The following is a 14375-nucleotide window of genomic DNA, read 5'->3' as shown; positions in this document are numbered from 1 at the left end:
TACTTGCCTTAATGGTTTGACTTAAGAATGCAAATTTAATCATTAATTTACTCATTTCCTATTCGGCTTACTCAATATTATAATCATTTAGGGCTTTTACTGGCTATAAAGACATCCTATCACATTTCTTGAGCTACTTAATAGATAAATATATTTTCTAAAAATCATGTGAGGAATTTGGATATAAATTCTCTCAGAATTCCACCACATGAGATCCAATCTATTTCAGTGAATTCCTTTCTTAACTACCCTTTCTCAAATGTAAATAGAATCAGCATTCCCAGAACACAGGGACCAAAGAGAAGCAAAACAAAGTGCTGGCTTCAATTAGGCGGTGGATTTGTAAATAAAACTAAATGGTTGGAAAGTGGTTAGATCGCAGATAAAGTCTCAAGTAGACTTTGCATCAATCTCAATTTCGCAAAGCTGAGGGACAGTTCCTCCTTCACCTGTTCCTTTGTTGTGTTACGCATTTGGTACTACTTTAGAGAAGGAGGTAGGAAGAGCTCCAGTTAGGAAGGGAGAAATTCTCTTCTCTTCCTTGCTATCCATCTTCTCAACAAAGGATGAATTAGTATTTTGGCAAGTATTTATTTGCTTACACCCAGTTTTATTCTCAAAAGATTTCCTGTAACGAGGTGGGTTGTTTTGGAAAACGTTAGCAATGCTTGCCCATGATGCAAAATCAGGTGTCACCTATTTTCTCAAAACAAGCAAAAATATGGGTAGAGTCCAGTCATTGTTCTAAATAATTCTTTTTAGATCATTTGATGATTGACAGCTCAGAATAGCACTGCAGTTTGTGCCTGTCTCTCCTGCTTTGTTAATATATTTGCTATAGTTAGTGAGATCTCAATCAAATTTATCAGGAAGTATCTAATCTATAGGGCTCTTGTTTATATCCTATATTTCCCTTAATCGATAAGGCTGACGGTGAGAGCTGAATGTCCAATGCATTTGGAGGACTTCCCTATGGATGCCCATGCCTGCCCACTAAAGTTTGGAAGCTGTGAGTAAATTTATTTTAATTGTTTTTTATTCTTATGAGAAGTCTAAGTCTTTAAGCAAGAGACCTCCAATTCGTTATGTCTGCTAGAGAGACAAATAAAGAGCATCAAGAAAGTTTAAATAGTGATTTGCTGCAAGTACTTTCTATAAGTAATAATATTTGACTTCACTTTTTAATATTATTTCAGGAAGGGGATATTCCCAACTCCTGGACTAGAAAGAATGAGTTTAACTATTTTGTGGAAAAATTCTGTTTGTTGAAGTTGTATTCATAAAAATCAAGTGGAGAATGGATGCTTATACATCAAAGATAGCATTTTCTTTCCAATAAATGGAGATCATTGTCTTTATTTTATATCATTACTGACACTTGTTTGACCTTAAGAATGATTCAACTTGTTTATCAGATGGAAATATTGGTAGGTGGCAAAGGGCAATAATTAGGTGCTTCTTAATAATGAAGCCTACAGTTAAAAGGTGTAGCCAGAAAAGAATTTACTCTGATCGTCGTGTTGAAAAAGCTCTAGAGGCCAGTTTGGTGGTGTAGTGGTTCAGTTCATGTGCTCTGCTTTGGTGGCCTGGGGTTTGTGGGTTTGGATCCCAGGTATGGACCTAGCACCATTTGTCAAGCCACACTGTGGCGGCATCCCACATAAAAGAGGAAGATTGGCACAGACGTTAGCTCAGGGCCAATCTTCCTCACACATGCACACAAAAAAGTTCTAGATTTGTTTGTCTATCCCATAAAATTCATGTATATATTAACGCTCTGGAAAATATCTTAGATAAATCCCCTTTGTAATAACTTTCTGGGTTTCTGCTACTTGAAAATACGCAGGCATGTGTCAGAGGAAGCAAGAGAACAGTGGGCAGCAGAGTCAGGTCCTCTGGTCTTCCTCTCCCCTTCTGCTCTGACTAGTACGCATGCATAAAGTGAGTGGGAATATGTAGTCCTGGTTTCCTGCAGGGGAGTTACATACAAGGACTGAGTCAACTCCCAGACTACCTAACCAGCTTTCTGTTCTCACTAGACAGGCAGTCTGAGCAACTATTTTGGTGAAGATATGATTCATAGAAGAAAAATAGTGGTAGTGTAGGAAGACAGCAAGTAAAGAAAATAGCAAAGGGCCTTCAGGCTCCTAGCAGCACTAGTCATGGAGAGACAACTTCCTCTATTTATAAATCTCATTCTATCTTGAAACCCAAGGATAAACTACTTCAACAATTGTCAGCTAAATAGGCCTTTGGTGCTAATTCCTTTCTCTCCATTCTTTTCCCAATTTAATTTAATGTATATTCTATGCCAGGGACTATTATGTTTTCTCCTGATTACCAGTTCCATTTTTAATAATAATATTAAGTATCACATGTTAGTAGTATGCCAGGCAGTATATTAAACATTTGTATATGCATCGGCTCATCTAATCCTCAAAGGAACTCTCTGGTTAGGGAGATCATGCATCGTAGTTTGCCTGGAACAGCACTGATTTATTCCTAATACCCTGGTATAACTACTAATAGTACCCCCTTTTGCCTTCAAAATTATGTCATTTTGGACAATGAATTATATGTTTAGTATATTAGTCAAGAATGCTTTCAAGCAATGAGTATAGCTGGAAAAAAAAGAGGGGTTTATGTTTTCATATAAGTTATGCAAAGGAAAGTGACTGCTGATTGATTGCTGGTTAGTTCAGCATCTTAACAAGGATAATATCTTAAGATGTCCTTAGATGTTTTTCTTGACCACAAAATGGCTGCTGCAACTCCAGTCATTGCATCTGCTTTCAAGATAAAGAGGATGAGTGGGCAAAGAAGAAAGGAATAGTGCCTGCATCAAAAAGAAAAAAACTTTCCCTAAAATCCTAACAGATGTCTTCCCACACTTCGTTAATCAAAGCTGTGTCACCTTGCCAATGCTAACTACCTGCAAAGGAGGGTGGGAAGAGGTATTTTAAAATATATACATTGCCCTCCTGAAGAAAATTGGAGGTATTTTAGGAAGGAGGAAACGGATAGTGAGTAGAAAACGAATAGTATCTCTTATAAGAAAACCGAAGTTAAAGAAAAGTAAGCAAGCTATTTTCCACCTCAGAGCCTTTGCACATGCTCTTTTCTTTGCCTGGGTTACTCTTCCTCTGGTTCTTAGTGTGGCTGGGATTTTTTTCTCTCTCTACATCTCAGCATAAATATTCATCTCCTAGGGCCTTCCCTGACGACCTCATCAAAATTTGCATACAAGCTCATCAGCCTTCTTGATCACAAGACGAGTTTATTTTATACTGTTTGTCACAGAAATAATTATTCATTTTATTGATTTGTTAACATTTTTACTGTCTGGAGACTGTAAACTCTGTGAGAGCAATATCTATTTTGTTCAGTATTTCCTAGCATAGAGCCTAATACAGTGTAGGCACTCAATAAATTATTTATTGAATGAATAAACATTACAATAATCAGGTTTTAAATGCCCCTTCAGTATTTAAGTCTCAGAAAAGAGGGTTTAAGACCTATGGGGAATTAAACTTAAACAGAGTAGACTTGACATTGAAAAGTAGGCTCAGAGGGCACATGCTTGGTGGGGGAGCACACCATGACGGAACCATTGCCTGCCATTGGCATGACAGGAACAGTGGTGGTCCATTTATTGTGTAGCCATTTCTCTGACCTGGACTAACTAGCACATTTCAGAGATGAAGAAACTGAGGCAAAAGTGAGCTAAAAATGTTTTGACCCAATTTTTGAAGCAAACATCTTGCCAAACATCGGAGAAGAGAATCAGCAAGAGAAAAAGAAGAGGATTTTGCAATAATTTAGTAGAACACCATGTAATAAATGTTTATGAAGCATCTGAAGTAACTTCATCCATGTGTTGATAAGAACCAAACTTGGAAAGGCAGATGTTTCCTTACCACTCTCCATTGGATTCCGACTGTCAGAAGTAAATTACACTTTCTGCTTGTTGGTGATAAAGCCCTCTTCATAAGGTCGGATATCCTGAAAACAATGTGCATCATGTAGCGGACATCCTTCAGCTGCTTTTTGAGGAAAATACGAAATAAGGCTCTGATTCTAAAAGAAGAGATTCAGATTATATTTTTACAATAAGATCTGGGCAAGTGCTAGATCTAGTATGGACTTAGTAAATGATCGTTTCCTGACTGTAAGCGAGTCACAGAGAAATTTAAATAAATTCTGAACAATGAATAACTTTAGACATTACTCACTGTGCCTGCTTCATACAAGTGGAGAAACAAAGTCGCATAGATGTGAAGTGACAGTGCCAACGAGCAGATGCTCTTCTAAGTCCATGCTCCCAGTGCTGCATCACCGCAAAGTTCTTTCATAACCCCGACCCAAACCTTTTCGTCTTTTTAAAAATATTTCTTTAGGTAATCTGCTGATTTACTTGAGATCTGAACTTAATATTTTTGACTAAATAATTGGAGACTCTTTTTTAACCTTCTTTTATTTATACTGAATAGTCTTAAATCAAGAAACTTTTCATAGGATCTGCTTTCCAGATACTGAAGTGAAGAAACAAGGTATACTGATACCACCTATTGTGAGGCCATGGGCATATCCGTTTTCTACATCTGAAAACACCAATTTTCATCATGTGAATTAACTGTACATTTTGGGAGATATCCATTGAGAGACATGAACAATGAGTCATCTCATTTTCACAACAATGTCATGTTTATGATAGATTTCATACACAATAGAGTTTCCAAGAAATTAAGAAATGAAACACTGAATTACATGGAGAAGTCAATGGTGACACATTTTTTTCTCTCTTCGACTCTATTAGCAGCACATTGGTGACACCTGACAAGGTATAAAAAGATAGATGCCAGGCACTGTTGCGAATGACAGTGCGATACCGTAGCAAGAGCTTTAATTTATTATAAAATGACACAGGCCTAGACTTCATCAATAATCATGTGACAACCAAGTATCGTTGCGTGGCTTTTGAGCATATAATATACAGTTTTTGCCTAGAAAATCCTTACTAACAGCAGTGGAGTCGAATGAATGGCATTCTATGTTCTCATCTCAGTTTTCCCACTAAGCAGCTATGCACCTGTAAATAAATCGTTGAGTGTTTCTGTGCCTCAGTTTGCCATCTGTAAAATGAGATAAACTATATGACCTCTAGAGTCCTTCCACATTAGCATTCAATGATTCTATGTTACCATAAACTCAATATGTCTTCTTGGGTATAACCCTTCCTTTTAAAAAATAAGAATTTATCATGATCAGAAAAACATTTTGCTGAACATCGGTACCTACATTGTAAGCAATGTGGTTCTTCTCAAACTAGTGTGCTCTGCTCTCTTCAAAGGGGTTTTTTTTTTTTAAATAAATGAAGTTTTAGAGCCTCTTAACAATGCGATCCTCCAAGTATAAACAATGCTGAAATCCTTCAGGTTTTTTTTTAAAGTCAATAAGATGTGTTAACTCCATGGGAGGAATCCTTTCACAATATATACATATATCAAATCTTCACAGTGTGTACTTTAAATATCTTTCAATTTTCCTTGTCAATTATACCTCAATAAAGCTGAAATTAAATAAATAAATAACAAATTAACAAATAAAAGACTAGTGAAGTGAAAACAACAGTCAATGAGGACAACTACAATTAAAAAAGATAAGCTAATGAAGACAAATTCAAAATTATCCATTTGTCACTCTTAACATGTTTCATAAAAGAAGCAATACCACTAAATTAATTCCTAGTATATTCTCTCAAACTTCTGGAAAAATTTGTTTAACAAGATATCTGTAAGTTGTATGTTGGTCCATAAATGATGCTGGAGCAGACAGAATACCCACGTAGGGAACACTGACTACATTTTTCTGGGTCACTCACCCAAGGTACAAGTGGTCACTTTAAGAAGCTTTGTTCAGAGAATGAGGGGCACGGGCTCACATTATTTTAGGCAGCTCCATGCTTGGGTAAAAAGACAAACATCGTTTTACATCTCGTAATATTTCGGCTTGGATAAATACAGATTTGGAAAAACATCCAAGCCTTGTTACCTGGGGAAGGGGATTGGGTCAAGTAGGGACACGTTATGACTTTTCTGGGCCCTCAGCACTTTTGCATTTGTGGACTATCCCTCCAAAAATACATATTGAAAACTTATTTTAATTTTATGACTGTTGATATAAAAGTGAATGTAATTCAAGGTGGAGAATATTCATTTTTTCTTCTGATTTTGAAAGAAATTAGAACATTTTTGTGCCTCCTAAAAGCATTGTGAGCCCTGGGTACTGTACCTACTGTCCCTAATGGAGAAGTTGGCCAAGGGGTGAAGCTTTCACAGTAAGACCAACTTTTGCTATCATATCTTTCTCTCAAAATCCAGAAACAGTTTGGTTTTGCTATTGTGATATTCCTTAAGTACTTAATATCAATCTATATCTAAACAGAGAAGAGTATGTACCATTATTTCAACCTATGTGAAGCGGGTGTTCTGTGACTAGACATCAGAAAAGCTATGGAATTCCTCTTCCTTCTCTCTCACTCTGTATACCTCCTCCCCCAACCTTCTTGAATTAAAGATCAGGATTAAGACCTAACCTCTCCTATAGGAGGATGGCTAGGTGAAAAAGTGACATGGCAAATGAAAATGCTTGAAAGGGGTAAAGAGCTTTATGGTATAACACATTATCATCATCCTCATAATAACAAATACCTATAAAAACTTAATTTAAAGACAAAGAAAATTAGACTTCTTTTAGAATAGATGCTCAGTAAAATTTCCAGTGTTATTTTTCACATTTATCATGACCTTCTCCTGACCTGGCATAATCCGGACCCAGATTGCTGCCTCAAACCTCATTTCATCTCTCATGTACTTCATTCTAGCCACATTGGTCTTCCTGTTCTTCCTCAAACATGTCAAGATTTTACCTGCCCTCAAGAAGAAACTTGTTAGTTTGCTCAAAGAGAGTACTCTTCCCCAAGACTTATTTCTGTCATGCACTTGTATAAATGTCATTGCCTTAGTGACCCTCTGTGAGTCCCTTACCTCTTCATTCTCTATCCCTTTACCTGTTGTGTATGGCTTTATTGCATTTAACACTACTAGAGATTATATATTCATTAGCTTAGCCATCTTCGTCCTCATTACTGCAGTGCATGCTCCACAAGACCAGGAGACCTTGTTTGTTATGTTCACTACAGTATCCTCCACAAGGTATTTTGTCCTTTGCAGATGCTTAACAACGATTTGTCATAAGAGTGAACAGATAACTGAATGAATTGGGAAAATATGTTTTAGTTTTCCTACATTAGGGGATATGAGCTCTCCTTTCCAAGCCTAACCTCTGGAACCATGCAATAGAAAATATGAAGCTGATAGAACACACCAACTAATTAGGAGAAATGAAGTGACAAAACATGTGGACATTTTTCATTCTTTCCTTTCAGATGCTTATACGAGAGCAGAAGTTGTTTATGAGTGGACCAGAGAGCCAGCACGCTCAGTGGTTGTAGCAGAAGATGGGTCGCGCCTAAACCAGTATGATCTTCTTGGACAAACAGTAGACTCAGGAATTGTTCAGTCCAGTACAGGTAAATGTATTCCAGATATGGAGAAAGGAGCCTCAAAAGTTTTTGTAAGAATATGAAAATTCAGTGAGTCCTTCAATAACATAACTAGAGAGGGAAAAAAATTGCACTGAACTGGGGAAGAGTTGAGCTGAGAACTAGCATAAATTCTATAGACCTGTGACCTTGGACTTGTCATTTAAAGTCCTTTAGCCTTTGTTTGTCTGTTTGTTTGTTTTTAAGATTGGCACCTGAGCTAACATCTGTTGCCAATCTTTTTTTTTTTTGCTTCCTCTTCTTCTCCTCAAAGCCCACCAGTATATAGTTGTATATTCTAGTTGTAGGTCCTTCTGGCTCTGCTATGTGGGACACCTCCCAAGCATGGCTTGATGAGAGGTGCCATGTCTGCACCCAGGATCTGAACTGGAGAAACCCTGGGCTGCCCAAGTGGAGTGCTCGAACTTAACTACTTGCCCACAGAGCGGGCTCCCATTTCTTTGCAAAATAAAGCACTGCTTCTGTGTGATCAGTGTAGCACAGTCCCTAAGTATGAAAACTCTTGGAGAAGAACAACTGGGTTAAATTCTTACTCCTCCACCTTGCCAGTTGATTACAGTTACTTCACAGGGCTTTTGGAAGGAATAAATTAAATCCATGAAGAGTACTTATCACACTTCCTAGCAAATAAAAAGCTCTTAATAAATAATAGCTATTAATGTCATCCAGGCCCCATTTAATGCTATGATTCAATGAATCTTGGTGAATTTGGAGGAGTGATCATTACATACAGGATGCCAAAAAGCCAATTTCTTCTACAAATCCCCCTGTATTTCTAGCCAAGGATCTTCCACAGCTAAAACCTACAGAAACATAATCACATTACTCATCACTCCAGTTTGGAATCAGAAGTAGGTAAGATGCTATCCCTCTTAGTATGGTAACTGTTTTACTAATGAAATACTCAAAACTAGATCAGACAGGGCTAGACAGCTGGATACAAAATTTTAAATTTTTAACGTTATTGCAAGAAGTAAGATGAGTTTAGTTATGCAAGTATCCATTTTGTAACCAACTGAATGTGATCATAAGGCCATATAATCATAAGTAAAATTTGGATTCTAACAATTAGGAAAACTTACTCCCCCTCAATCCCAAAATTTTAAATTATGTTCAATTATTGAAAGCTTAGCAAGGGTCAAGAATTACTTTTATGGTTGTCTTTAAAATTTTAAATTAGTTCACTCACTCTGAGTTGTAACTTCTAAAGAAAGATAATGTAGTAATAAATAAGGACAAGACTGAGATTTTTCTCAGAAAAATTTCTTTATTAAATTTCAAACTTTATATGGGGACCCTGATCATGTTAACATATTCAAGTAATAGGTCAATATATCTTGCTATGATTATTGGGTAGTCCCTGCTTAGCAGGATCTGTCTTTTGCTTGTTTTAAAGCATCTATGGCTACCCTAGAAGCTTACATATTTGTGTCTCTTGCTTTGAAAAATAAAGAATATTGTTTCCCAGCTTTGTCCACATTGGAAATGCACATCACATAGTGGAAAGGTCGTTATTTATCCAATTAGAAACTCTGGTCTCTTTGAAGAATGTGGACTACAATTTTGCTTTAAGGTTGAGGTAATATAAAACACTAGGCAGAGTATTATATAGTAGATGCTCAAAATGATATGTAGTAGTTTTTGCTGTAGTCTTGAAAATATCCCAGAACATGGAAAATACTGAAAATTTTCCTTCCTCACAAGTTATGTTGGAAAAGATACTAAAATGAGCAGTGTTTACTTTTTAAAAATTGAATGCTATTATAAGCTGGATATTGTGACAAGCACTGGGGTCAATGATAGACAACATAGAGATCTTGCTCCCAAGGAATCTGAGGGCTAAAGGAAGACAAACACATAAACTGTAATTATCAAAATGGGTGGCAAGTGCTGTGATTAACATTTTTGTGAGGGCAGGGACCATGTCTATCTTCTGCATCCCTATTATTTACTATAGTAGCTGATACAGAGGAGGCACTAAATAAATATTTTGAATTAATGAATAAAAAATAAATGAATCCAGCCTTGGATAATCAAGGAAGGGTTGCTGCAGGTGTTGACTTGTATTTTGTTAATCTGTGTTTCTTGGGAATCAAATAATCACTGTTCTAGGCCCAGGGCATTCAAAGTAATAGACATAGAACTCTTCCTCAAGAGATTTCCCATCTATTATGACTAGAAGGGAGGTTGGAGGATGCCAGGGAAACAGTAATTCAAGTGCTGGAGCGTGTCTGCAATAGTATAAGTATATACAAGCCACAAAGGTTTCTCAGAGGAGAAAGGGCTCCATTCTAGTTCTAGCACTAGTGACCTTGACATATCACCATATCTCTCTCTATGTCTCAGTTCCCATGGGTGCAAAATGAGTAGCTTAGTCTGATGCACTTGGAGAACTCTCTGACCTCTGGTTTCCTTGGGATTCAACCTACCTGCATTATAGTTATTCTAAAAAGATACAGTGACAAATAGGGGCAATGGGATGAGAGACAGTGGCCCAATCCACCACCACCAAACTGGCTGGACCTTATAAGTTTGGTCCATTAAAAGTCATCATTCTGTGCTAGAGCAGCAAGATTATTTGCACAAAATAAGAGCTTTTTCTTATCATTCTCATAATGGATATGGGGGAGAGACAGTGAGGAGAATAATGAGTAAATTTTCAAATGTAGGAGCTCAATTTAATGTACATTTTCAACTCCACAGTAAGATAGTGAACTACACTTCCTCTGGATCTACTTTAGCTCATCAAAAACGCAACACGATAGACTTCTATGGGAAGAAACAAAGATCTTGTGTAAGGTGTTCAATCTCATATTTCACATCTTCTCGTGGAGCCCTGAAAACATTAAGATAAATGACATTGAGTATTATTACCTCCCTGTTTCTGCCAAAAGACTAAGAATGATGGCAGGAAAGAGCACACATATTGAGGATAACTAGATAAAAAGCATCTTTTTCTAACTTAAAATTCTCTGTGGGGAGAGAATCAATTCAGATCACCTCTTAGGAGATTAGAAGATGTTGCCCCACTTGCCTACAACCAACACACATGTGGACACCTACTACCTGTGACCTCTTTCAGGTCAAAATACTTCTAGATCACTTCAATGACACAGGAGGAAAAAATATGAGTCTCAATCTAACATCTGGATTTTTTAATTCAGTGCAAACACAGTAGAGGTTCGATCCCTTCCTTGGAGTCTGCCATCAGATTTGGCGGGAGAAAATTATAGACTTAGTTTGAAATGCACTTATTCATCTGGCAGAGCATACCTTTACAGGCACACAGAAGGATGAGTTCAGTCAGTTTTCAAATCCAATGCAATTCTCTGTTATTCATTTATTCACTTATCCCTTCAATCATTTGCTCATTTGCTGTGTTTGACACTGTGATTGGCCCTGGAGAAGAGAGATGGCAGACACATAGTTCCTACTCTTGGGAAGCTCATTGTTGAGCGATATAAGTAGCTAACATGTATTGCCACAGTTCTAATCCTCGCATCTAATGCCTACAACAATCTGAGGATGTAGGCATTATTATTATCCCCATTTTCCAGGTGGGACATAACTGAGGCCCAGAAAAGTTTGACAGTTTTTCCAAGATCACACAGCTAGGCAGTGGCAGAGTTGGGATTTGAACCTGGATAGTCCAGCTGTAGAGTCTGTGCTTTCAACCACTTGACACACTAGTAACTGGCAAGATAGACGTGTGAAAATGCAGCAACATTTGTTGTGTGGCGCAGCACAGAGTTTAAGAGTGTGGACTCCGGAGTTATACTGCAAGGGTTTGAACGCCAGTTTTATTACTCATTAACTGTGTGACCTTTGGCACAACATTTCTCTGTTCATCTCTCCTTTTGTACTATCTGGAGATAATAAGAGGATCTACTTCACGAGCTGCTCTGAGATTGAAATAAGAAAAATGCGTATAAACTGCTTAGCAGAGTATCTGACATAAAAAATTATGTAATAAACATTAAATATTACTATTAATAATGATGATGGAGTTATTACAAGAGAGCTACAGGATGACATGAAGAAGAGATCATTTCTGCTTGAAGTATCAGGAAAGGCAGTTTGAAACTAGACCCCAGGCATGGCCCCCTGTCCCATTCTGCTACACTACGTTATGCTTGATTGGTAATTCTTTAAAGAGAGCCCAGGGAAAAAATTATAATAGTGATTAAAGAACATGAAAACATGATTTATACCAAGAAGTAAAAATAATTAAATTAGTTATTCGGCATAAGAAGAATATCATGGCCAGAAAAGAATAAGAATGTAATAGTATGTAATGCTTTTTTTAAAAAACATACAGTGATGACTAGAAAGTCCTCATCTTTGCCTAAGTCAAAAGACAAATCTGATCAAGGAAAATGTAGGTTGGTTTTGCTGAATAAGAATGTCTATTCCTTATGAATGGCTGTCGTTTATCCTTAGGACAGCTGACCGCGAGAAATTGCGGGATGCTCTTTTCTAGAGACAGTCTTCTCCGCATGAGTTGATTTAAGGATGACCCTGCAGGGTCAAAATGAATGAGGAGCTCAACTGTCTTCCCCAACCAGGGAGAAACAATGATGATGAATATTCTACAAAGAAGCCCCAGGGCTCGCATTCCTACAGCCTAGTACATAATCTCCAGAGAAATATTTACAACCATAAAATGTGAAAACCAGGGGTGACAGAGGAAGAGTCTATAGTCATCTGGTCAATCTATTTGTATGTAAGATGAGAAGACAGTCCAGAGAGGCTAACTGGCCTAAAACTCTAAACATTGTTTCCTTATTTCTATTTCAGTACTCTCTGAAGCAGATTTTAAAATACCAACCCCACCTTCAATGATATTTTTGATATCTCATTCTTCTTAAAAAGTTAGCATCTGTAGAAAACACTAAGTTGAGAATACTTGAAAGGAAAATGACAGCTTTACATGGAATCAATGTTTACCACAATTTTGTTGAAGAAGTGAATGGTTAATTTCTTGAGCTGGAGAGAACACATTTCTAATCTTTCTATCTTTACACTGTAAATCTGTGTGTGACTCAGAATTTTCCAAAAGTGCTTTCACATCTATTATTTAATTGTATCTTCACAGCATCCCAGGAACAGTTAAGTAAAACACTATCATTTTAATTGAACAAATCAGCAAACTGAAGTCAAATAAAGTTAAGCAAGGTATTTACCCTTTAAGTAACTAGCATTTAAGAAAGCAAAGAATGGGAGCCAGGTCTAAACAAGCCCTTGATGCTGCTTTACAAAATTATGTCCCTGCTTCGTTTCTTCCACTCCCCTTAATTTTTATTGTAATGTATCAGGAATATTGTCACATCTGATTTACAAACGTCCCTCAGAGTTACATGATGTTCAAGGGTATATGAGTTAAAATCCTTCTGGACTGTTGAATTGGAGGAAAAGAATTTAACATGCTTCGTGCATAAGCACTTGATGTCTCGACATACTCTTTCAATCCAATTTAGGAGACTGATTTTCTTTTGTGTTGTTCTTTCATTTTTAGACTATTACAACATGATTCTGATTTTGCTGCCTTTTCCTTTCCTTATTTAAACGTTTTGCACCGGAACTTCTTAGATTTTCTTACTTAATTTAGGAAGATGATTTTAAAAGATTCGAAATTCTTCTCTTCCTTCTTTCATTTGTTACTGAGGAAGTGGTTTATAAAACAAATGTAATGTCAAATAATAACTCCTCAGATCTCCGAAATCATATTCTTTGCAGAATCTTCCCAAAATGTCACATTGTGAACAACAAAAGATGATAATGGAATATATGTAGATGTTCATTTTTCTGATATTATATGAAAGATGGAATTTTATCCTTTGAGCTGATGACATTCTGCAGGCCACAACTGAATGAATCGTTAGGAATCATAATGCACCCTCCTGGGAGGGTGAAATGTAACATATCTGTGTCCACACAAGTCACAGTTTAGCTGAGTCCTGGGAAAATTGGTATCATGCATTTTTCTCAGATTTGGACCACTGTTTTCAGACGACCTTGAAAACATCACCAAAAGTATCTACAGAAAATGAAAAAAAGATTAGTTAACGTTTTGTGTATCCTTCAAAAGAGATGCTCATGGATGTTCATTTGAACAAGTGCCCTTAAGCCCCGGTGCATGCCTTTCACCATAGGCAGGTACTGAGTACTTAGAATATGTAAGGCCATGCTATGTCCAAAGACCTATCTTGCTCCTCAATTAGCCTTCAGTTTGGACGGAAGGATATAAGTTTATAAATATCTAAAATTAAAAGTATGAGATATTATAAATATAAACAGGAGCTATCAATAAAATTGAAGTTAGTATTCATCAGTAAATGGCAGGTTTTATCATTCATGAGCGTTAGTAATGAAAGCATATGTGAATGCATAAATGATTTTTTAATATAGAGAGTAAATACATTTCTTCTACCAATACTTCTACCAATTCTGATTGAGGAGAAGAGAGAAGAAAATGCAGAAAAAACATGAAATTTATTTTAAAATTCTTATGTAGCATAATCTTAGTTAGAGTCCGTATTCTTTATTTGCCCCACAATATACTTCTCAGCATTTTAAAAATAAGGAAACAGGATCAGAGAGTTTAAGCGAGTTGCCCAAGGCTACACAGCAAGAAAATAGCATATCTGAGTTTTGAACCCAAATTAATTTGCTTCCAAAGCACATTTCTTCTACAGTACATTTCTTCCTTTTCCACTGTGGGCTTGGTACTTGGGCTGAGCCTAACTCATAG

General features: G+C 36.8%; 1 protein-coding gene across 2 annotated transcripts in view; it reads left to right on the top strand.

The window, feature by feature from the left end:
- The window catches only part of GABRA1 (gamma-aminobutyric acid type A receptor subunit alpha1), a 57584-nt gene that overhangs the window by 28598 nt on the left and 14611 nt on the right, over nt 1-14375 (top strand). For both annotated transcript variants that reach the window (XM_070569093.1, XM_008529359.2), the window contains exons 6-7: nt 927-1009; nt 7448-7591. In XM_070569093.1, the coding sequence (XP_070425194.1) occupies nt 927-1009; nt 7448-7591 (227 nt within the window). The remainder of the gene's footprint in view (nt 1-926; nt 1010-7447; nt 7592-14375) is intronic.

Source organism: Equus przewalskii, chromosome 13 (assembly GCF_037783145.1).
Source record: "Equus przewalskii isolate Varuska chromosome 13, EquPr2, whole genome shotgun sequence".
Lineage (NCBI taxonomy): Eukaryota > Metazoa > Chordata > Mammalia > Perissodactyla > Equidae > Equus > Equus przewalskii.
Note: the sequence above shows the minus strand (reverse complement) of the source record. Positions and strands in the feature narration are given on the sequence as shown.